The 27,726-nt window shown below is 38.0% G+C and overlaps 1 protein-coding gene across 1 annotated transcript in view; it reads left to right on the forward strand.

The window, feature by feature from the left end:
* The window catches only part of LOC115218467 (heat shock protein 75 kDa, mitochondrial), a 192,406-nt gene that overhangs the window by 89,462 nt on the left and 75,218 nt on the right, over positions 1-27,726 (forward strand). Inside the window, exons 4-9 of the mRNA XM_029788301.2 lie at positions 6,375-6,524; positions 10,316-10,387; positions 13,353-13,519; positions 19,130-19,239; positions 24,985-25,058; positions 25,860-26,022. Of these exons, the coding sequence (XP_029644161.1) occupies positions 6,375-6,524; positions 10,316-10,387; positions 13,353-13,519; positions 19,130-19,239; positions 24,985-25,058; positions 25,860-26,022 (736 nt within the window). The remainder of the gene's footprint in view (positions 1-6,374; positions 6,525-10,315; positions 10,388-13,352; positions 13,520-19,129; positions 19,240-24,984; positions 25,059-25,859; positions 26,023-27,726) is intronic.

Raw genomic sequence — 27,726 nt, forward strand, 5'->3', positions numbered from 1 at the left:
CATGGTGCCAGGACTGGCCAACTTGTACTGGCATCAAGTCATGGAAGCATATCATGTACTATAATAAGGAATCGAGCCAAGTTAATGGTATTTTGAATTCCGAAATACCATTATTGTGTTTGACTTCATCGTCGTCGTCATTGTCATCATTATCAGCATTGTCATCATCACCATCATCATCATCGTCACCATCATCACCATCGTCATCATCATCATCACCGTCATTGTCATCATTATCGTCATCATCATCGTCGTCATCATCACCATAATCATCACCGTCGTCTTCAATATCATCATTGTCATCATCACCATCATCGTCGTCGTCGTCATCATCATCCGTCATCGTCGTCATCATCAGCATCGTCACCATCATCTCCATCGTCATCATCATCATCGTCGTCATCATCACCATCGTCATCATCACCATCGTCATCATCATCATTACCGTCGTCTTCAATATCATCATCATCATCGTTATTATCATCATCATCGTCGTCGTCGTCATCATCATCATCATCATCACTGTCATCATCATCATCATCATCACCGTCGTCTTCATTATCATCATTGTCATCATCACCATCATCTGCGTCGTCGTCATCATCATCATCATCACCATCGTCATCATCATCATCATCATCACCATCGTCTTCATTATCATCATTGTCATCATCACCTCGTCGTCATCATCACTGTCATCGTCGTCATCATCATCATCATCGTCATCACCATCATCATCGCCATCAACGTATGAGCATTCAGCTTTTGCCCAACATCCTGCACAAATGATTTCTTTATAATGATCGAATGTCCGTGCCACACATTAGCTCACTTTCTCCATTAAATCAATGTTGTCCGAACAGGTGCTCAGTGTACCATGTGTCAGGTGTCAAAGTGCTCGCAGAGCAACGTAAATGAAGTGTTTTGCTCAAGAACACAGTGCACCACCTTGTCTAAGAAGTGAAACCAGCACCCTAACCACTAAGCATGTGTCCTCACAATATAAAAGAAATATGTGTTTTATATATATATATATATCTCATAAAAATTAACAGCTACTTAGAAGACTCTTTCTATTGTTTGTGTATGTGTACATTTATATATGCATGTGTATGTGTATATATATATATACGTGTGTTTGTGTATACCTATTTCTTTACTGCCCACAAGGGGCTAAACACAGAGGGGACAAGCAAGGACAGACAAACGGATTAAGTCAATTACATCGACCCCAGTGCGTAATTGGTACTTATTTAATCGACCCCGAAAGGATGAAAGGCAAAGTTGACCTCGGTGGAATTTGAACTCAGAACGTAGCGACAGACGAAATACCACTAAGCATTTCACCCAGCGTGCTAACGTTTCTGCCAGCTTGTGTGTTTGTGTATACCGTCATCTTGATATTGCGAAGGTAGTAAATGAGCATCACCGTCATACAAGCGGTGTTGTTTGTTTCCAGTATTCAGTGAAAAACATGTCTGGTTACAGAGAAATATTACCTTGCTTGGGAACGAACAAAGGTTTGCAGACAAGATGGACATCCAGCCTTAGAAAATCTGCTTTCAACCAATTCTCTGTGATACGTGGAAGTATGGAAAAGTGGACGTTAAATGATTATATATATCCTCCTCCTCATCATCATCATCATCTTCATTATTGTTGTCGTTTAATGTCCATTTTTCTATGCTGGTTCGGGTTGGTCAGTGTAACAAGGACCCGATGAGCCAAAGGACTGTATCATACTCCAGTCTCTGCTTTGGCTTGGTTTCTGCAGCTGGACGCTTTTCCAAATGCCAACCACTCTCCGATATGTACTGGGTGCTTTTTCTCAGAGCACCCACACTGTTGGTGTCGCCATGTAGCTCACAAGTTCACCAACCCAAGTATGGAGGATGTTGCATCCATATCTAAGATCAGGGTTAAGAGCTGAAGAAAGAAGCTGGGGTAGAGCAGTACTTTACCCAAACTGAACATCCAAAGCTTTTCTGGTTGTGGTCCTGGAGTCTACAAGAACTCAAACAATAAAGGAATACAAATGATGCCAGTCTAAGAACTGAATGGTTCTCATTTCCATCTAATTTTGTGTTTCTTCCATGGAAACCAAATTTCTGCATCTAGTGCTGAACAATGATCTTGCTGCAGTTTGGAATTCCTGTCTGATATTGTTGAGGGGTGATAAACGATTATGCTGTATGACCCTCTTCAGCACTCGACAGTGAAAGTGATGAGGGGAGTTGTAATTTGGGTTTGCAAATGCAGTAGTAGGGAGAAGGGTCCCTTTTTGTTATTCTCCTGAATTTTTTTGTGATTCCGTCTGCTCACATTTAGGAGAGAGAACGGGAGTGAATTAGAGGAGGTTCTCAGTCAATAAACCTTTTCTTTTAACTCTTACTGCGGCCATGAATCTGAGTTGAACTAATCGACCCCACTACTTATTTTTTTTAAGTCTGTTACTTACTCTATCAATGTCTTTTGCCAAGCCCTTAAGTTACAGGGATGTAAACATACCAACACTGGTTGTCAAGCAGTGGTAAGGGACAAACACAAACCCAAAGAGATATACACATATATTTATAAAACTGAACGTTAAAAATGATGATGATGGTGATGATATCTATATAAGCTTGGCTGTGTGGTAAGAAGTTTGCTTCCCAACCACATGGTCCTGGGTTCAATCCCACTGCGTGACACCTTAGGTCAAGTGTCTTTTACTATATAGCCGCAGGTTGACCAAAGGCTTGCGAGTGGATTTGTTAGAGGGAAACTGAAACAAGCTCAAAGTATATATGTTTGCGTGTGTGCTTGTCTCTCTGTCTTTGTTTTCCGCCACCACTTGACAACCGGTGTTGGTGTGTTTACATCCCCATAACTTAGCAGTTCAGCAAAAGTGTACAATAGAATAAGTACCAGGCTTAAAAGAATAATTACTGGAGTTGATTCATTCACCTAAAATTCCTCAAGGTGGTGCTCCATCATGGCCGCAGTCCAATGACTGAAACAAGAAAAAGATAGAAGATATATATATATATATATGTATTCTTTTATTCTTTTACTTGTTTCAGTCATTTGACTGCAGCCATGCTGGAGCACCACCTTTAATTGAACAAAATTGACCCCAGGACTTATTCTTTGTAGGCCTAGTACTTATTCTATCAGTCACTTTTGCTGAACCGCTAAGTTATGGTTATGTAAACACACCAACATTGGTTATCAAGCAATGTTGCAGGGACAAACACAGACACACAAACATATACATATGATGGGCTTCTTTCAGTTTCCATCTACCAAATCCACTTACAAGTCTTTGGTCGACTCGAGGCTATAGTAGAAGACACTTGCCCAAGGTGCCACACAGTGGGACTGAACCCAGAACCATTGTGATTGGTAAGCAAGCTACTTACTACCTAGCCATGTCTGCACTTACGCCTATATATATATATATATAATATATATAATATATATTATATATATATAATATATATATATATATATAGGTGACATGCTTCTTTCAGTTTCCATCTACCAAATCCACTACAAGGCTTTGGTCAGCTCGAGGCTATAGTAGAAGACACTTGCCCAAGGTGCCACGCGATGGGACTGAACCTAGAACCATGTGGTTGGTAAGCAGGCTACTTACCACACAGCCATGCAAAATCAGACGTTTTACGTGGAATATTTGTGCTTGTAGGTGTGTATACATTCTTGTCGATATAAACACACCATGTCTATATGGAAGGAATATAAGGCTACCTGAGAGAAAAAAAATAAAACTAAAATCAAATAAAAATAAAAGAAAAATAAAAGAATCACACGGCATTCTTTTTATTGATTGGTTCCAATCCAACACTGACCATGATTGATTTATAGATTATTGGTACGATGCCAGTGTACCATTCCAAGAACTCTGGCTAGGTTTTCACAGTGTGACGTGACACACGCTGGGGAAGATTTATAAAAGCGACTGTTGAACAGCTTCGGGGTAGGGGTGGGGGGACTCTGATGGGGGTGTGGCGATGGAGGTGATGGGGAGTGCAGCTGGCTGGCTGACGATATATGGTGAGGTCTGCAGGAATCTAACCGTACAATTCGTTGTCTCTCTTGATAATTAAAATGATTCTTTAATTTCGACGTTTTGGGAAGTAACGGAAAAAAAGATTGTATACACCAAAAGAAACAAACAAAAAAAGAAACGATAAATAAATTGTAAAATTTAATTCCTTTTAATTTTCCCTCGGCTTGCTCCATCCCCTACCATCACTGCCACCACCATCACCATCATCACTATCACTAACATCTTCACCATCACCACCATCAGTATCATTACCCCCACTGGTATACTTTACCCTCCCCGCCCAATTCACATTATTTGTTTTCTTCTCTCTTTTTCTCTCTGTCTCCACTTCCTCCTACTGCCACCATCACCACCACCTCTGTTGCAGCTGCTCCACCCCCCCTCTCCCACCTTTTCACTTTACTCCCTCCCTCACCTCCCATCAATAACAATCATTCTGTTGCAGTCACATGATTATTAAGTGATTAAATCACTGCAGGTATGTGACACAGATGGACAGACATAGGGAGAGATGGATGGATGGATGGACAGATGGATGGTCAGCTAGACAAACAAATGGTTGACTGGTTGGTTGGTTGGTTGGTCGGACAGTTGGATTGTGGTTCAGATAGACATAGATTTTTGGCTGATCAGATAAACAGCAGACAAACAGACAGAGATGGTTGGTTGGTTGGTTGACTGGTCAGATAGCTGCATGATTGATTGGTCTCAGACAGACAGCCAGACCATTGGTAGATAGAACATCTGATGGCTGATTGGTCAGTTGGTTGGTCTGCTCTAACAGATGGTTGTTGGTCATGTAGGCAGACAGACAAATTAACCAGGTGATTGGTTGGCTGGTTGGTTTGTTCATTGGTTGATCAAACAGTCAGACAGGCAAGTTGGAATTCTTAGGCTTCTCTTCTGTACTGTGGTCAAGCTGGAACACCACTGTCAAGGGTTTCTAATCTGTCATAGCATGATCCTCTGTATTTCCATCTCATACTTATTTTATTAATATCTATAGAAACATGGACCCCATATGCTATATCTTTCAATCCCCTGCAGCATGTTTTGTCCTTGAGCAAGACACTCTATTTCATGTTATTCCAGCTGGTAAAAATGAACTGTACCTGTAATTCAAAAGGGCCAACCTTGTCACACTCCATGCCATGTTCAATCTCCCTGAGAACTACATTAAGGATACACTTGTCTGTGGAGTACTCAGCCACTTGGATGGTAATTTCACGAGCAGGCCATTCCTGCTCGTGATCAACTGGAACCCTCATTGTTGCAAATGATGGAATGCTAGTATTTAAGATACATCTTCATTTTTCTGGTCAATGAGAGAGTGCTCTCTAACTTATCATCATCATCATCATAATGTCTATTTTTCCAAGCTTGCATGGGTCAAAGAGTAAAAAAGTAAAGGTCAGATTACCGTCTGGAGTCATACCAACTAATAAGGACGGTTTCCCAGTTTCCATGATGGAGATATTCCGCACCTGGATGGGATGCAAGTTCATCACAGTGTTACTCATTTTTGCAAGCTGAGTGGACTGGAGCAACGTGAAATGAAGTGTTTTGCTCAAGAACACAAAGCATCGCCCAGTCCAGGAATTGAACCCACAATTTTACAATTGTGAGTTCAACACCCTTAACCACTAAGCCACATGCCTCCACTATGGATCAAAGGGAATTTGTTAAAATTGTGTTTGTGCCCCCTTCTCTTGGTATCATGTGATAGTTGTAAATGAGTGCCACTGTCATACAAGCAGTGTTATTTGTTTCTAATTGTCCATGGAAATATGTCAGGTCATAAGGGAATATCCCCTTGCTCACAAACAGGTGAGGGTTGGCAACAAGAAGGGCGTCCAGCTGTAGAAAAACCTGACTTCATGAATTCTGTCTGACCCATGCAAGCATGGAAAAGCGGATGTTAAAACTATGATGATGATGATGATGTGTGTGTGTCCTTATCTTGGTATGATGTGGTGGATGTAAATGAGCATCACTGTTCATACACGTAATGTTCCAAATCTTTTGTGAAAAAAAATTCTCTAGTCTTGAAGAAATAATACCTTGCTTGGAAACAACGATTGGTGAGAGAAAGGACGTCTAACCACAGAAAATCTATCATCATAAATTGTATCAGATCCATGGAAGCCTGGTAAAGTGGACATTAAAACGATGAGGATAATGATGCACATATATATGTACACACACACACACACACACATCATATGTACGCAATACAATTTCTGGAGTTCCTCTCTCTCAATACAGTATTAAAGTTGTTTATTCTTGCCTGTGTCTTTTACAGGTATTCATCCGAGAGTTAATCTCCAATGCCAGTGATGCTCTGGAGAAGCTGCGCTACCACCAATTGTCCACCGACACCATCCAGGACAAAGAACTGCCCCTCGAGATCCACATTGCTGTTAATGAGACTGATAGAACGTTTACCATACAGGTAAGTGCTGACATCAGGTGGATTGGCCCTTTTGTTTTTTTGTTTCTTTTGTGTTTTTATTTCATGTTTGTTTCCTGTACCAGTATTAGCATTTATAAATTATCTATTCACATGGTATATGTGTTTATATATACACACTTGCGGGTGCACACATTCATATATGTATGCACATATACATACACAGACATACCCAGTATGTGTTTCACCTAAAAATTAAAATAATGTTGTTAGTGGTATATATATATATATATATATATATACACATACATATATATATATATATATATACATACATATATATATATACATACACATATATATACATACATACATACATACACATATATATATATACATACATACATACATACATACATATATACATACACATATATACATATATATATACATACACATATATATATACATATATATATATATATATATACATACACATATATATAACATACATATATATATATATACATACACATATATATAACATACATATATATATACATACACATATATATATATACATACCTACATACATACATACATATATATATATATATATATATATATATATACATATATATATATACTGTAATCTCTTGCCATATCGTGGTTTATTATTTAAGCTTACGTTGATTCCTTTGTGGTGTTGTTTTGCATTTATGATAAAATAAATATATACAAATTATAAAAGTAATTAAAAAAATATACAGAACAATACTGTTTCAACTTCGTGGATTTTCACCTAACGCTGGGAGGTTTGGAACTTGACACCCGGAGTAGTCGAGGGTTTACTGTGTACGTGTGTGTGTGGTGTGTGTGTATATATACATGCATATATATATGTGTATATATATGTGTATTATATGTATGTATTATATATGTATATATATGTGATATATATATATATATATATATATATATATACACACAATAGATATATATATATACACACACAATATATATGTATATATATTATATATGTATATATGTGCATATATATATATATATATATATACACACACACATATATATGGAATATATGTATATATGTGCATATATATAGATAATATATATATACATAATTATACATATATGTGCATATATATATATATATATACACACATATATATGTATATATATATATATATAATATATATATATATATATATATATATACACACATATATATGTATATATGTGCATATATATATACATATATGTATATATATATCTATATATGGATATATATATATACTATATTGTGTATATATATATTCATAGGATATATTATTATATGTGTATATATATAATACATATATATATATGTGTGTGTATGTATGTATGGATAGATATGTATGTAATATATAGAGTATGTATATATATTATATATATGCTATATATATGTATGTATATATATATATATGTATATATATTATATATAAATAATGTATGTATATTATGTATGGTATATATATATATGTATGTATGTGTGTGTGTATACATATATATATGTATGTATGTATGTATACATATATATATATATATGTATGTATGTATGTATGTATATAATATATATATATATATATATATATATATATATATATATTATATATATATATATATAATATATACTCATACATACACACATAAACACACTTCCACACGTGCACACACATGCGTGTGTTGGTCAGCATGTGACAACTTGTTAATGGCTCCTACATAGGTTTGGCATCAGATTTCTGTCGATGTCGTTAACCCTATATGATGAATAGCTGTTCATAAATGCTAGGCTTTTATTTCAACTATTGTCCAATCGCTTCTTTTAAAATATTCTCCATAGTCGCCACGTATGCTACATAAACTATTGCTTGTATTCACACACACCACACACACGCAGCAATCCAAGAGATGTGTGTGTGTGTGCGAGTGTGTGCTTTCTGTATAAACTATATTTGACAATCATGAGTTATTGCCCTTGGTTAGTCGCAGTCGTCATCATCATGAAGCATTAACTCTCGATCGATTTCACTTTTCTGATTAAGAACCAACCATCTTTTAACTTGTTTCAGTCCTCATTAGAGTGCGGCCATGCTGGGGCACCGCATTCAAGGGTTTTTAGTCGAACAATTAGACCCCAGTATTGACTTCTTTTTCAAGTCTGGGACTTATTCTATCGGTTTCTTTTTGCCAAGCCGCTAAGTTACAGGGATGTAAAAAATTCATATTTATATATATATTTACGTGTAAGTGCTTTTGGCTACAGCATGGCCACAGTCTTGGGGCTGAAACGTATAAAAGAATGCATGTATAGGCGCAGGCGTGGCTGTGTGGTAAGATGCTTGCTTCCCATGCACATGGTTCCGGGTTCAGTCCCTCTGCGTCGCACCATGGGCAAGTGTCTTCTATAAGCTTCGGGTCGACCAAAGCCTTGTAAACGGAAACTGAAAGAAGGCCGTCATATATATGTATATGATATGTGTGTGTGTCTTTGTACATTATTTACATTTGATGGATATTTTTCCTCATCTTGTTATTAATGCAACGTTTTGGTTGATATACCCTCCAACCTTCATCAGGTGTCTTGGGGAAATTTCGAGTCTGGGTTCTCATTCCTAAGGTATTTTGCGATGTTATTATTATTATTATTATTATCATCATCATCATCATTATTATTATTATTTCCTTCTTTCTTCAAATTTTCTTCCATTTCTTGCCAAGTGTTTTCCGCACAGTATGCATTGTATGCATTACCAGATTACACACGCAAATTCACGGATAAATAAGTTCATGAATGGATGTTATTTTCACAGTGATAATGCTCTTTTCAGTACATGAGCTGTTCCAGTTAATACGATTTTTTGCACTTCCTGTAGGGATGGTAAGCCTGGTATCATTTTCAAATAGGTTTCAGTACCTTTTTTTATCATTCCTAGAGATCCTACAATTACTGGTACTGTAGTCGCCTTGAGATGCCACATTTTTTCAATTTCTATTAGCAAGTCTTATATTTACTGATCTTGTCAAATTCTTTTGCCGCTATATTGTGATTGCAAGGAATACTCATATCAATTAATAAACACACTTTTTTTGTCTGTATGTACGGGGGAAGTCCCATAGAATCGACACACTTTCTCCCTCAGTCACAGCTTCAGGATGGTGTTTATACAATTTGTAAGCGGTTTTGATTTTATAAAGCCGACATATTATCCAGTGTAAATACTGGCCAACTCTGTCATGTCTTGCTTTATATTCTACAGGTGCTAAGACTCTACACCCTGAGATTAGGTGGTCTATAGTTTCAATCTCATTGTTACAGAATCGGCATTTTGGGTCAGCTCCATTTTTTATCACATTGGCACATATTTTTATTATTATTATTATTCAGGGCATACGGCGTAGTGGTTAAGAGCGTGGGCTACTAACCCCAAGATTCCAGGCAGTGACATGAATAATAATAATAATAACATAGAAAAATACCTTAGGAATGAGAACCCAGGTTCGAAATTTCCCCAACACACCTGATGAAGGCTGGAGAATATATCAGCTGAAACATTGTGTTAACAACAAACAAGATGAAGACAAATATCTGTCAAATGTAAAATAATGTAAATAATGTACATAAATCCTCTTCTCTTAAATATAGGACTGTATTATATATATATATATGCTTGCACACATACACACATAGACACACATTCACATATAAATATGTTTATAAATAGATATGTGTGTATGTGTACATATATATTATAAATATATGTTTTTCATTTCAGGACACAGGAATAGGAATGAATAAGGATGAAATCATTGAAAATCTAGGAACTATTGCCAGATCTGGTTCCACTGTAAGTACCAATACCATTTCATTTCACAGTGTATGTGTGTATAAAAATGGGTCTCTGATTTGGGACTTTCTTACTTAAAAGCAATTTTCAAATTGTTCTTTCTTTGGTGCATACCTGTGTTCTTTGATAAAGCTTTAGTTTCTGTATGACAGCTTGGGCAAGTGTCTTCTACTATAGCCTCAGTCTGACCAAAGCCTTGTGAGTGGATTTTGTAGATGGAAACTGAAAGAAGCCTATCGTATATATATATATATATATATATATTATATATATATATATGTTGTTTGGTCTGTGTTTTTTCCCCCCAACATCACTTTTCAACTGATGCTGGTGCCTTTATGTCCCCGTTCAGCAAAAGAAACCAATAGAATAAGTACTATGTTTACAAAGAATAAGTCCTGGGGTCAATTTGCTTAAGTAAAAGCCATGCTCTAGCATGGCCGCAGTCAAATGACTGAAACCAGTAAAAAGAATCCACTCCTTAACCTGGTATTAGTTATTGTCCAGTGTGGCCACCCTCCACGAGCAGCATCCTGTACTACAGCTTGCAAAGTCCATATTTCTCTCCACACACAGAACAACTGTTGCAGTTTAGTTGTGTGTCATCCCTGTATGGAACACACCATGTTTATCAATGTATAAGCCACACACCTAATTTAGTGTTAAATCTTGGCATAAGATTTATCCTTTCACATGCCAGTGTCATGCAGTCACACTGGTGCTGTTGCTGTGTAAAAAGTACCTTAATCTGTAAAGTGGTTGGCATTAGGAAGGGCATCCAGCCATAGAAATCATGCCTAAGCAGACAATTGGACGCTGGTGCAGCTGTCTGGCTTACCAGCTCCTACCAACACATCCAACCCACGCCAACATGGGTATTTTGTTCATCATCCTTAAACAAACCTTATTCAGGGACCTTTTGAACGGGATGGCTACTCAACTTGAAGAAAATTCTAACTGGGCTTTACCTGCAAGGTCATGCATTGTTTATCTTGATATAAGGTCCCCATATCACGCACATATGATTATGATGCATGTTCCTGGGGTACCCTTATCAGACGGGCAGTCATGATGGGTATAATGGGCTACGTAAATTTTACCCCGGTGTCACTTTGATGGCATGCACTGCTCTCTCACTAAATAATAATAGTAATACCCTACGATCTAGGTATATTGCAAACATCGGCATTACTTGGAACTGCACTCAGATTGCATAAAGTACTGTCTGTCTGAGGTCCTTGTGATTTGAACAGCTCCTACCAACCCATGCCAACATGGAAAACGGATGTTAAATTATGACAACAATGGTGGTGGCAGCAGTAGTAGTGGGAGAGGTGGTGGTATTCAGACTTTATGTTAGCTTTTCCCTGTTTATAAGTTACTCCCTGGTTAGTTTCAGATAAACTCAAGTTAAAATAGTGCAATTTATACACAAGCAAATATGATACTTTGTCGTATGGACGGCTGTAAAGTACATGATTAAGATACTTGTATATAAAATATACAATAATAAGCTTTCACTGTATAAATTGAGTGTAGAAAACTGTCAAATATTATGACATATAAACCCCTGACTGACAAAAAATGGGCATTAACACTCGTGGGAATATATGTCCTACTAGAGTCAGTTTATGATGAAAACTTATAAGTATATTTACAAAATTTTCACTCGTCAATGTTTCTTAACTCTCACAGAATATGCATATATCTTCTACCTATATAAAACAGGAAAAAAACTTGCACGCTTTGGCTTTGGTAAGGATTCAATGGCACTAAATCCGATCGGATTCATTTACAGGGACATGTAAAAAGAGGCAAGGATGTGACTGGGCTAGGTTAGAATCCCTATCTCAAAAGCTGTGGATACTAGGACAAAAAACCCCACACTTTGACAAGTGTTTGTCATTTCTCTCTTTCTCTTATCTGCCCGTCTTCCTCCGTCTCTCTCTCTTTCCTTCCTTCCCTTCACTTCTCTCTATAACGATGTTTGAAGTTTCCACTATCTTTCCCTCGCCGCCTTCGCCAGTACTGTCACTCTTTCTTCCACATCCTCTCTCTCTCTTTGTACATGGCAAAAAGAGTGAAAATTCATTGTCTTTAAAAGGACTTTGACAAGTGTTTGTTGTTTCTCTCTTACAGTTATTACCCTTTCTTCTTCCATCTCTCTTTCCCTCCTCTTTATCTCTATAACAGCTTTTGACAGCTTCTACTCATTCTTTCCCTCTCTTTCTCCCCCAGCCTCTCTCTCTCTCTTTCTCTCTCTCTCTTTCTGTATCTATAGAGAGAAAGTGTTGACAGCTGCAAGTGTGATTAATGGAGAGGAATGAAATAGTAAATAATTATATTGTGTCAGAAATATATTTCACTCTCTTGAAGTTTAAATATTCCCGCTACAGGGCTTTTACAACGGTGAATTATTATTGCCCACCACCACCGCACAATAATGATAACAGATATTATTAATCAGACATTTATTATGTTAGTTTATATATATGTGTGTGTGTGTGTGTGTGTGTGTGTGTGTGTGTGTGTGTATGTATGTATATATATATATATATATATATAATTTATATATATAAAGTGCATATATCGATATTTCAATATATATATGTGTGTGTGTATATATATATATGTGTGTCTGTGTATGTATATAATGCGTATATATGTACATATATATTTAATGTGTATGTATATATATAATTTGTGCATATGTGATCGGATAGAGCTGAAAATTTGCACACCTATGTTAAAAGTGCTGGCGAGTTTGCATATTTGAAACGCGTGGCCTCCAGAGCAACATTCTTCATCTTTTAAAATGTGGTCTGCGTAAACCCAAATGAAACCAGGTTATAATACCGAAACAAGTAAAACAAGAATAAACTATTTTAATCCCAAGCAAGGCCGGGTTTGTCTTCTAGTTTACATATATAATTTAGATATTTGTGTTTTGGTGTGTCTTTGACAGGAGTTCCTGAAACAAATGCAAGAACAACCAGGCAGTGAAGTTGGCAGCAACATTATTGGTCAGTTTGGTGTTGGCTTCTACTCTACCTTCATGGTCGGCACCAATGTCGAGGTGTACACCCAGTCCTACGTACCCGGAACACCAGCCTACAAGTGGTCATCTGATGGGTAAGACTTTCTGGTTAGCTTGCTACATTGAATTGCTGAGGGATTCATGTCTGGCCAAATAAAATATGGACGTGTGTGTGTGTGTATCTCCTTGTTTTCACATCATGTAATAGTTGTAAATGAGTGTCATTGTTATACAAGCAGTGTCATTCGTTTCCAATATTCTGTAAAAACATGTCTAACCAGCGGGGAAATATTACTTTGCTAAGAAGCAGGTGAGGGTTGGGGACAGCAAGGCCATCCAGCTGTAGAATATCTGCTTCGATAATCTTTGATCCATGCAAGCATGGGGCAGGGGCGAAAAAACAGACGTTAAAATGATGGTGCTGGTGCTAGCAGCAGCAGTGGGGATCCTGATGTTGGTGGTAGTGATGAGGATGAGGAAGTGGAAGAAGATGGTTATCATGGTGGTGGTGGTGGTGGCATACTGCTGCTGTTGATGATGATGTTGATACTGACAACATAAATGAGCAATGCTAGTGATTTGACGAATTTTAAGTTTAAGTAAAAAAAATGTCAGATCACTGTTTGTGGTTTTGGAAATTTCAATACATTCTTATATTTCAGTAAAAATTTAGTCTGTACATATAGTTCTATATTTAAGAGATGAGGAATTATTTACATTTGATGGATATTTGTCCTCATCTTGTTTGTTGTTAACTCAACGTTTCGGCTGATATACCCTCCAGCCTTCATCAGGTGTCTTGGGGAAATTTTGAACCTGGGTTCTCATTCCTAAGGTATTATTCGTCATCGTCGCCACCGCCATAGTTGTTGATGAGGAGGAGGAGGAAATTACCGCATGGAATCGAACTTGGAATCTTGGGGTTAGTGATGTAGTGGTTAAGAGCGCGGACTACTAACCCCAAGATTCCGAGTTCGATTCCAGGCAGTGACCTATATAATAATAATAATTATAATAATAATAATAACATCGAAAAATACCTCAGGGATGAGAACCCAGGTTCGACATTTCCCCAAGACACCTGATGAAGGCTGGAGGGTATAACAAGATGAGGACAAATATCCATCAAATGTAAATCATGTAAAGTTTGTACAGTTTTACCAATTCCAAGTCCAGCAACCCATTAATTGCTTCTAGTTCTAACTCCACGACTCTGACTCTACAAACCTCACAGGAAGCTTATTGCATTTTATAAGATACAGAGAGGAAAATGGCAGTAGTGGTGGTGGTGGTGGTGGTGGTGGTGGCGGCAGTAGTGACAGCTGCCACTGCTGGGGACTAAGCACACCACTGGTTCTGTATTCCTGCCAGAAGCCATAGAGTACACAACCAACCTTGTATGGCATATCTTCATGCTGCAGATTGAGTTTAACACTTCAGCATTTAAACCAGCCATAACCAGCCAAAATGTGAAGCTGCATGGCTCAGTGGTTAGAGCGTCGAGTTTACGATCATGAGGTTGTGGGTTCGAATCACGGACCGAGCTGCGTGTGTGTGTTCTTGAGCAAGACACTTTATTTCACATTGCTCCAGTTAACTCAGCTGTAGAAATGAGTTGCGACATCACTGGTGCCAAACTGTATCGGCCCCTTTGCCTTTCCCTTGGATAACGTCAGTATGCATGGGTGACTGCTGGTATGCACAGGTGACTGTTGGTCTTCCATAAGACAACCTTGCCCAGACTTGTGCCTCGGAAGGCAAGTTTCTAGGTACAATCTCATGGACATTCATGACCGAAAGGGTGGTGGGGGCCACCCTCACCCTCATCCGGCCAAAATATTCTACTGGGTTTATGTTTAAGCTGGCCGCATCTGGCCTCTCACACTTACGTTACAATATTATACTAAAACTCAACAATCATGTCATTGAAATTTCAAAGCTACAAGAAAATACATGACCAATTCATAGGAACAGGAATATGTAAGCATTTGACAAAGTAATCTGAAGACTAAAGGATCAAGAGATATTCAGATATTAATCCCATTAATCCCTGATATTATATCTGTATATATATATATATATATATATATATAATATATATATATATATATATATGTATGTATGTATATATATATATATATGTATGTATATATATATATATGTATGTATATATATATATATATGTATATATAATATATATGTATATATATATATGATATATATATATATATGTATGTATGTATATATATGTATATATATATATGTGTATATATTATATATATATATATGTATATATATATAATATATGTGTATGTATATATATATATGTGTATATATATATATGTGTATATATATATATATATAATATATATATATATATATGTATATATATTATATATATATATATATATTATATATATATATATGTATATATATATATATATATGTATATATATAATATATATATATATGTATATATATATATATATATATATATATATATATAATGTTGAATTTTCTCACCACATCAGCTCTATTTCTGTTGGTCTGTTATGATTTTCAGTGAGTTTTCCTTCTATTATAATTATTTATTAATTATAAAATGTTATCGATTAGCCATTATTGCTTGCTGGCCACTAATATTATTATGCGTCTTATTATTAATTATTTATGTATTTACTTTAAGAATGATGATGGTGATGACGACGACAAGGACGACGATCTTTCTACTGGAAGGACAAGGCCTCAAATTATGGTGGAAGCGGTTACATTAAGTCAGTTACATTGATCCCAGTACACAGCTGGTACTTAATTTATTGACCCTGAAAGGATAAGTCGACCTCAGAGGAATTTGAACTCAGAACGTAAAGACAGACGAAATGCCGCTAAGCATTTCATCTGGCATGCTAATGATTCTGCCAGCTCACCGCCTTAATAATAATAATAATGATGATGATGATGATATCGATATGAATATTCATTCGAATATTTACTCATTTATTGTCTTTATACATATATATATACACACACATACTCACTAGAGTAGGAAGGGCATCCAGCTGTAAAAACTGTGCCAAAACAGACTGGAGTTTGATGCAACCCACTGGCTTGCCAGCTCTGGTCAAACAGTCCAACTCATGCCAGCATGGACAACAGATGTTAAATGATGATAAAGATATATATATATATGTACATGGGCAGTGAGCTGGCAGAATCATTAGCACGCCACGCGAAATGCTTAGCGATATTTTGTCTGGCGTTACGTTCTGAGTTCAAATTCCACCAAGGTCGACTTTGCCTTTCATCTTTTCAGGGTTGATTAAATAAGTACCAGTTATGCACTGGGGCGATGTAATCAACTTAATCCCTTTCACTGTCCTTGTTTGTCCCCTCTATGTTTAGCTCCCTGTGGGCAATAAAGAAATATATATGTGTGTGTGTGTGTGTATAGATATATGTATATGTATGTATGTATGTATAGTGTGATGCTGGTAGGTGCAGTTGTGATGCAAATAGAAGCAGGAGTTGGTTAATAATTATTAATTTCAGTGTCGCCCTATTATCATGGAATGATGGATGGTCTCTGTGTCTTTCTTGAAGATTGATTCCACTTGTGTAATGAGCAAGACATCAGACAACGGTGCCATTGTTTAGCACAGCATGAATAATGTCCAAATATTGCTGGGAAATCTGTTCTATGAATCCATTCACTGACCACACTTTATGTACGATATCTGACACAAAACACCTATTAGGATGATACCTCTCTCTCTCTCTCTCTCTCTCTCAAGGGGCAAATAAGAAGATATGTTACCTTACTAAATGCTCTCCACTATCCCTGCATCTTATCAATGTAAAATAGGCGAAGATCAATGCATGAAGAATCAATCAAATCTTATGCAACACTCCATAGAACAAATGGATTAATTGATTTCTTCTTATGTACAGGTCTATTTCTCTCTCTCTCTCTCTCTCTATATATATATATATATATATATATATATATATATATATATATATATATATATACTCTTTACTCTTTTATTTGTTTCAGTCATTTGACTGTGGCCATGCTGGAGCACTGCCTTTAGTCGAGCAAATCGACCCCAGGACTTATTCTTTGTAAGCCTAATACTTATTCTGTCGGTCTCTTTTGCCGAACTGCTAAGTTACAGGGACATAAACACACCAGCATCGGTTGTCAAGTGATGTTGGGGGAACAAACACAAACACACACACACACATATATATATTTACATATATACAACAGGCTTCATTCAGTTTCCGTCTACCAAATTCACTCTGCCCAAGGCTATAGTAGAAGACACTTGCCCAAGGTGCCACATAGTGCGACTGAACCTGGAACCATGTGGTTGGTAAGCAAGCTACTTACCACACATCCACTCCTATGCCTATTTGATTTATATATATATGTTACGGCAAAAAAGAAAATTGAGAGGATACAAAACTGACATACATCAGCCAGTAGACTTTCTATTATGTCATTTTTGTATCCCCTCCACTTTCTTTTTGCCGTATAAATTAAGGGTAAACCACTTTTTACCCTTGCCCATTTATTACGCTCATTAGTGAAATTTCCCCGCAATAACCAGCACTTGGGTACACTACCAGCAGTATACTGGATATAAGGTGCTATCCCCTATTTGGTTGGCTTCCCAGCCTCTAACTCGCACGGAAATATGTGTGTGTATATATATATATATATATATATATATATATACGAGGGTGGTGTGCTGAAAAGCTTCTGGCTGTGGATAAAAGCAAATACAGCAGGATCGGTTAATATTCCCCTTCTTAAATTCACACACTTACTGTAGCAGTCCTTTAGTTTTTCTAATCCCTGTAAAAGAACTTGAAAGGTCGGGCCTCCAACCAACGCCTTTCTCGATACCCTTAAAGTCAGGAACTTTCCAGCACCCCTTTGTATATATACACACCTAAACACATGCACAGATAGAGATGCATATGCATACATCTACGCTCATAAACGTGTGTGTATTGATAAAAAAGAAACGATAATCCTTTATTAAAATGATCACGTACGCATTTTCCCTCTCTAATAAATACGAACACTACACATGTAAGGTAATAACATTACACACACACCACACACTACAATGCACACGCAGTCACGTGCATACATACACCCACTACACATGCGCACACACACACACACTACACATGCACACACTGCACATGCACACACTCTACACATGCACACACACACACACTACACATGAGCACACACACACTACACATGCACACACACACTACACATACACACACACTACACATACATACACACTACACATACACACACTACACATGCTCACATACTGCACATGCACACACACTACACATGCACACACACGCACTATGCATACACACATTACACATGCACACACACACATACACGCACATACATATGGTTATAGATGTTCTTTCATATTAAAATTAATTGTTGACTCACTGAACAAAAGCATAAGTGTGTGTGTGTCTGTGTGTGCATGTGTATATACTTGTGTGTCGTGCTTGCATCTGTGCGTGTGTGTGTATGTATATATATATATAATATATATATGACTATTTGTGCACGTGTGGGGTTTGTCACCAATAGCCATTGTGTGTGTGTGTGTCTATGTCGACACGTTCATCTTTTCTGCTTACTCTTCGTCACACCACAGCTCCGGAACTTATGACATCACCGAAGCCGAAAACGTCCAACGAGGAACCAAAATCATTGTACATCTGAAGGGAGACAGCTACGACTATGCACGGGAGGAAGTCATTCAAGGTAAGACCAGGCGCCAACAGAGGGCGGCAGTGGTAATGGTAGGGGGGGGGGGGGTTATTATATTTTTCTTAGTTTGGGGGGTGGGGAAACGGCGACGTGTGTAGGTTGTAGGGTGGGGGCAGAGAAGGGTTGTTGTCTCATCAAGTGGCATTGTGTCTGGAATGACTATGGTTTGGTTGGCTAGTCGACACTTTGGTACCGGCGCTAGTGAATCCTGTCTTCTTCCTATCTCAAAGGGTGTCTTCCTTCCTCACCATTATTTTTTTTTCTTTATTAATGTCTCGCATCCACACTTTGGCATCCTGGCTGCTGAAAGAGAGAGAGAGAGAGAGAGAGAACCTGCAAATTAGTGAGTGTCTGTGTGTCTGCAAATATGTATATGGTTTTTGATTGCAAGTATGTGTGTATTTATTTGCATGTGTGTGTGTGTCTGCAAATATGTGTATGGTCTTTGCAAGTATGTGTGTGTCTGCATGTATGTGTGTGTTTATTTGCAGGTGTGTGTGTGTGATTACATCACTATTGTATATTCATGTATATTTTTTCTTGTCTTTTTTTTTCTCTTTATTATTTTTTTTTCTGCTCTACGTTTGTTTATTTGAGTTTTCCCTAATTGTACTGACCCAAATTTAATTCTTCTTCTTTGTTCTTGTCTGCCTTTCTTTCTTCTTTCTTTCTCTCTCATGTCAAATACAGCCTAGGTCATTGTGCAATTGTGACAAGACTGCACTTATCATCGCAATCATCATCACCATCATCATAATCATCTTCAATATATATATATATATTTATATATATGTATGTATGTATGTGTATATATATATATATATATATATATATATATAAATGTGTGTGTCTGTGTTTGAACCCCACCATTGCTTGACAACTGATGCTGGTTTGTTTACATCCCTGTAACTTAGAGGTTTGGCAAAAGAGCCCGATAGAATAAGTACTAGGTTTACAAAGAATAAGTCCTGGAGTCGATTTGTTCGACTAAAGGTGGTGCTCCAGCATGGCTGCCGTCAGATGACTGAAACAAATAAAAGAATACACACACACATCTATATATATACCCAAACATGCATGCATGTGTGTGTGTGTGTGTCCATGCTGGGGTCACATATAACGCACCCGTGCTGGCACCATGTAACTAGCACCTGTGTTGGTCCCACATAAAAAAGCATCCAGTACATTCTGTAAAATGGTTGGCATTAGGAAGGGCATCCAGCTGTAGAAATCCTGTCAAAACAGATAATGGAGCCTGGTGCAGCTCTTGTCAATGGAAAATGGACATTAAATAATGACGGTGTGGAGGAAGATTTGTATATTTATTTCATGTAATGCACGTAGCCAGAGATTTTGACTTGACTCAAACACAACAAACAAGTCCAAATCCACCAAGGAGGAGTCAGGAGAGGCTAATTTGGATTGGCATGATTTGTGAAGACCTGTTGAGTCAAGTGGAGTCATTGTCATGGCCGATGACAGTACCATCTGATTGACACCCATGCTGATAGGACATAAAAAGCACCATTTGAGCATCATCGTTGCCAGTGGTACGTAAAAAGCACCATTCAAGCATGGTCGATGCCAGTACCACCTGACTGGACCTCGTGCTGGTGGCGTGTAAAAAGCACCTACTATACTCTCGGAAGGGCATCCAGCTGTAGAAACTTTGCCAGATCAGACTGGAGCCTGGTGCAGCCTACTGGTTTTCCAGACCTCAGTCAAACCGTCCAACCCATTTCAGCATGGAAAGCGGATGTTAAACGACAATGAAGATGATGATGATGATGTATCGAATCTTTTTAAGTTGCAAAAACGAAAACTTTAATCATGACATTTTGAGAGCATTTAATATGAACATTTCAGATCATTATGTAATAGATTATAAGATATCCATTCGTTGATCTGAAACTTGAAGGTTATAATGAAGAAGCATTATTGAATTGTATGGACAGTGTGCATCTCTAGAAATATAGAAATAAAACAGACACCCTGTCAAGAACTGATGTGATCATCATAGCAGAGATACGGTGGGGTCATTTTTTAAATATTTCTTTATTGCCCACAGGGGGCTAAACATAGAAGGGACAAACAAGGACAGACAAAGGGACTAAGTTGATTACATCGGCCCAGTGCATAACTGGTATTTATTTAATCGACCCTGAAGGGATTAAAAGCAAAGTCGATCTCGGCGGAATTTGAACTCAGAACGTAATGGCAGACGAAATACCGCTAAACAATTCTGCCAGCTTGTCACCCAGTGGTTTGGAAGCAAACCTCTTAGCCATACCCACTAGTGCATCTGTATGTGTGTGTATGTATGTATGTATGTATGGAGGCACAGTTGTAGCTGTGTGGTAAGAAGATTGCTTCCCAATCACGTGGTTTCATGTTCAGTCCCACTGCATGGCACTTTGGACAAGTGTCATCTACTATAGCTTTGGGCCGACGAAAGCCTTGTGAGTGGATTTGGTAGACAGAAAATGAAAGTACCTGTCGCATTTGTGTGTGTGTCCCACTATCGCTTGGCAACCGATGGTGGTGTGTTTATGCCCCCATAACTTAGCAGTTTGCTAATAAGTCCTGAGGTCGATTTCTTTAACTAAAACCCTTTAATGCGATGCTCCAGCATGGCCACAGTTACATGCCTGAAACATGTAAAAGCATAAAGGAACACACACACGCACAAACACACACACACACACACGCACAAACACACACACACACACACACACACGCACAAACACACACACACACACGTAAGTATACACACTTATTGATGTTTGAATTTTTCCTTTATGGTATCACATTGCGCCTGGCTGTTTGTATTTATATACCTGCACACGCACGAGTATAACTTACTGTTCCGTTGTAGGTCATATTAACACACACGAAGTGAGAGAGAAATGTTTAAATCTTCCGAATTATCGTGTTTCCATGGCTTGAAAGTATTAGTAACCCTTCTTTAAATATACTTTGTATATCAAATGATATATCGGTGTGTGTTTGTGTTTATCAATTACTTGATAACTGCTGTTGGGTTGTTTATACCTCTGTAACATAACGATCCTGCAAAAGATATTGGTAGAGAAAATAAGGGCGATCCTTCGGTATAAGTACCGGAAGTGGCTTTGTTTACATTTCTGAAGATAACAGAAACCATTTTCTCCCACCCCTAACCCTAATCTCCCATATATATTTAAAAAAAAACACTTTCTTGAAATGTATCCGGTACTTATACCGAAGTTATAAGCAAAAATAAGTAACGGGGTGGATTTCTGTGACTGTACCGGTCAAGGTGGTGCCCAATAACAGATGAAAAATGATGTATCCTATCTCCATGTTGTTTATCGCTGCCGATGGAGCGGAGTTTGAATTTGAATCGCTATCCAGCTGTAAATTATAAGAAGGAAAGATAAAATTGCGAAAGAGAAAGAAAGAAGCCAGCCGTCTTCTATTTCGCTGGTTCTAAAGAATTTAGATACAGCTTTGGTTAAGACTGGACATCGACTTATCACTCATCACTCGGCGCAAATTTATCTGTTAGCTATTTATTCATTCATTCATATTTCCGAAACCCACCAAAAGAACGGCAGGAAATTTGTCTTCGCTGAAGAGTATAGTTTCTGTTTTCAAGGGACATAACTCTTCTAGCTGCTTGGAAATTTGCGCAGTTACTTCCCTTAGACCAGAGGCGGCAGTTTTAGTTTATTTTCAGCTACCAAAGCACGCACGCGCAGATACATGCTCGTCCCCGATATAACCAGAGGCATAGCTATGGGGTAAAGTAACTTGCTTCCCTACCACCTGGTTTCGTGTTCAGTCTCACTGTGTAGCACTTTGGACAAATGAACCCAGAATTATAGCTCCTGGCCAACCAAAACTGGATCTTTTCGGTTTGAACGGCAGTTTTTTCTAGCGGTGTCATATGAAATTGTCACCCATAATTATGACCCTAGTATCGATCTATTGCATTTCAATCTATTTTAGGGTTAGGGGTGGGGAAGGGTATCTTTTTTTTCTCCACAAATGTAAATAAACCCAATCTGTTTCTTAAATGAGGGACATATTCATACGGCACAGAATGTTTTTTACCTCAAATACGTCAGTGATTGGTTGAAATTGCAGAAATTGAAGAATAAACAACAAATATCTTATAAACTATAGAATTTTCTCAATAAAGCTAAGAGAAAAAAATATTTTATAAACACATTCTACCAGTATACGAAGTTTAAGATTCTTTAGTTACCTAGAAATTATGTTAAAAACTGCCGTTCAAACCGAAAAGATCCCCAAAACTTTCTGAAGTAATTTGGTAGACGAAAACTGAACGAAACCAGACATTTATAGCATCATCGTTATAATCATTCTCATTATAATCGTCATTATCATCAGTCCATTTTCCATTCTGGTGCACACACGTGTATAAATGTTAGTTTTTATGTCAAGTCATAATAAAAATTAAAATACCTTTACTCTTTTACTCTCTCTTTCACTCTTTTACTTGTTTCAGTCATTTGACTGCGGCCATGCTGGAGCACCGCCTTTAATCGAGCAACTTGACCCCGGGACTTATTCTTTTGTAAGCCCAGTACTTATTCTTTCGGTCTCTTTTGCCGAACCGCTAAGTGATGGGGACATAAACACACCAGCATCGGTTGTCAAGCAATGCTAGGGGGGACAAACACAAACATACACGCACACACATATATACATATATACATACATATATACGACGGGCTTCTTTCAGTTTCCGTCTACCAAATCCACTCACAAGGCTTTGGTCAGCCCGAGGCTATAGTAGAAGACACTTGCCCAAGGTGCCACGCAGTGGGACTGAACCTGGAACCATGTGGTTTGCAAGCAAGCTACTTACCACACAGCCACTCCTGCGCCTTCTGTATCTTTCCATCCCAACTTACCCTACAACCTATTTATCATGGAACAGAGCTGCACCTACCTCCAGAAAATTTCAGCTCAACAGATACTGTTTAAGGCTGAGATCAACTCAAGTCCAATGTAGGCTACACAAGCCAAAACTTCGAAGTCACTTACAATTCTATTCTTGCTAAAGAATAATGTGTGTGTGTGTGTGTATATACTCTTTTACTTGTTTCAGTCATTTGACTGTGGCCATGCTGGAGCACCGCCCTTTAGTTGAGCAACTCAACCCCGGGACTTATTCTTTGTAAGCCCAGTACTTATTCTATCGGTCTCTTTTGCCGAACCGCTAAGTTATGGGGACCTAAACACACCAGCATCGGTTGTCAGCGATGTTGGGGGAACAAACACAGACACACACACACATATATATATATACATCTTCTTTCAGTTTCAATCTACCAAATCCACTCACAAGGCTTTGGTCGGCCTGAGGCTATAGTAGAAGACACCTGCTCAAGGTGCCACACTGGGACTGAACCCAGAACCATGTGGTTTGCAAGCAAGCTACTTACCACACAGCCATGTTTGTGTTTCCTTGTACTGGCACCATGTGGATATAAACGAGCACCACCATCATGCAGGTGATAATTTTAGTTTCCAGTCTTCCCATGGAACCATGTCCAGTCATAGAATTCCATCTGATCCATGCAAACATGGAACAGTGAGCATTAAAATGATGGCAGCAATAACAATGATACACGGAGAGAAGCATGAATAAATCCATTGAATTCTGGCCAATATTTTCCTCTAAATTTCAGCTGTTTTAATTTATGTTTTGTTTCTTTCTTTCCTCAGCTATTGTTAAAAAATACAGCAATTTCGTGGGAGTGCCAATATATCTGAATGGTAAAAGAGCCAACATGATTCAGGTAACTTACCATTTTGTATTCCTTTCTTGCCCCACCCTTCAAATATTTTAAATGTTGTCTACGCATAAAGAACATGAAAGATAGAAACAGCAAGAAATATGGAACTCATTAATAAGTTTTCTATAGATAATACAATCTCATATATATTAAAAGGGCATTCACAGTGATTTTTTTCATCAGTTGGTTTTGGAGAAGTCTTAGTGGTTTCAAGCTATTTAAAACCAAGACCACTGTTATCAACAGGAGCGCCAGAGCATAGAGCTACAGGGAAAAGGCTGACGAATGTGTGCAAGGACAGGACGAAATAATATTATAAATAATAGAAAATGTGTTATGGCTGTACAATAAGTAGAAGGATATTTTCATTTGTGTATGTGTGTATGTATGTATGAATATTTATATATATATGAGTATATACACACATGCAGATACATGCTAATATGCATGTGTTTATATGTATGTGTGGGTATGTAGGTGTGTATATTCTCTATCGTACAGCATAACAGCTAACGGGAGTCCCTGGATAGTCGTTCTACTTGCTAGATATAGCAGCCAAATGATCTTCAAACCACATCTTACTGTGTTAAGAAATGAAGGACACATTGGAGATGATATAGTCTTATAAATGTAAGAAGACAGAATGGTCTCAGGGCTGGTCCTGGAGGTAATCAGCCTCAACAATAATAACAACATTAATTCTTACCTATTTATATGTAACCACGGTTACACACACCACCAAGTTTAGTTCTAGCAACCGTAATGCTTTCATCTGCCATCTGTTGTCTTCTCTGTCCCTTTCAGGCACTCTGGTTGATGGACAACAAAGACATCACAGCGGACATGCATGAAGAGTTCTACCGATTCATCAGTGGTACCTTCGATAAACCACGGTTCAACTTCCTCTACAAGACTGATGCCCCTATCAATATCCGTGCCCTGTTCTATGTTCCAGAATACAAACCAAGTATGTAATGGCCAGTTACATAACACTTCCTCTCTCTCTCTTCCTCTCTCCTTCTCTCCCCCTCTGTATCTCTCTTTCTCCCCTTCCCTCTCACTTCTTCTCTCCCTCTATATCTCTTTCTCCCCCCTTTCTTCTCTCTTACCCTCTCCCCCTCCCTTTCTCCTGTTTCTCTTTTTCTCTCTCTTCCTCTCTATCTTCCCTCTCTCTCCCTCTCCATCTCTCTTCCTCTTTATCTACCTTCCTCTCTCCCTCTCTGTTTCTCTCTCTTCCTCTATATCTTTCTGTCTTTCTCCTCCTTTCCTCTCTTTCTCTCCCTCTCTCTCGTTCTCTCACTCCCCCTCTCTCTGTCCGTCTTACTTTTACTATCCCTCCCCCTCTCAGTCTTTCATTTATAAATTTCTGTGTGTTCAAATACCTCATCATCATCATTCAGTGTCCAGCTTCCGTACTGAAAGTAACGGAAAGACCCACAGCACGACTACTTAAAAAAAAAAGAATCATATTTTCAAAGGGCTGTAGTTTCGGGTTTTTGTCGGATCAGGGTTTCTGCTGACATCCTCTTTCTAGTAAGGCAATTACCCAAAAAATTCTTTGTTAAGAAAAGTCTCTATGCTTAGTATTCACTGACCTGAAGAATTCCCTTGTCAAGGATCCATGATCTGTATTCTGGTGGTCACATTTCTCTTTTCTTCTCCTTCCTGTGACTCACAGCTACACCTTGGTAGCTCTTCCCTTTCTTCTCTCCTTTCCTAAATGGAGTGGCCACATATCCCCTCTATTACAAGATACCTGCCTCTGTCACTGTATCATTCTTTAACCGTTCATCATCTGGTTTTAAGCCACCTTCATCAATACCACACCCCCATCTTTCCTCAGTTAGTGGACACACGTTGCCTAGTGGTTAGGGCAGTGTTTCTCAACCTTTTTACCCTTGTGTAACCCTTAAAATAAATTACGTTTCAAGGAACCCCTGCACAAAAAAATTATATACCATATCTTTGTTATAATTTTTCATCGTAGTTCACTTGGTAAATATCATATATATATATATAATATATATATAATATATATATATATGGTTGTTATATTTTTTTGATAATATAATAGGTTAGATAGGATAATGTCTGTATTACAATAACCAATATGTTGTGCATGTATAATAATATTACAATCATGAAATTAGCATTAGCTTATCTCACTCTCTCTCGTAGAACACCTAGGAACCTTTTGCAGAACCGTAGGGTTCTCAGGGAACCCTGGTTGAGAAACGCTGATTTAAGGTGTTGCCCTCACAATCCTATGGTTGCGGTTTTGGTTCCTGGTCCAAGTGATTCTTTGTGTTCTTGAGCAAAACACTTCATCTCACATTGCTCCAGCTGGCAAAAGTAATGGACCAGCTCCCAGTCCAGGGTGGGGAATTTACACACCATAGAAATCGGGAAACCGGTCCTTATGAGTCGGTGTGACTCAAGAAGGTACCCTTTACATCTCTCCTCAGTTGAGATGGACTCTTGTCTTTCTTTGTCCTTCAGTCTCTCTCCCTCTCTATATTTGTCTATGACTCTCTCTCTCTCTCATACTATATTTTCTTCAACCTCTCTGTCTCTTATTTTACTCCGTTTTGTCCTTTGTCCTCAACCTCAAACACACCCACACACACGATTTCTCATTCCTCAACTCTCTAACTCTTGATGATGATGATGA

The sequence above is a fragment of the Octopus sinensis genome, linkage group LG13 (genome assembly GCF_006345805.1).
Source record: "Octopus sinensis linkage group LG13, ASM634580v1, whole genome shotgun sequence".
Taxonomy (NCBI): domain Eukaryota; kingdom Metazoa; phylum Mollusca; class Cephalopoda; order Octopoda; family Octopodidae; genus Octopus; species Octopus sinensis.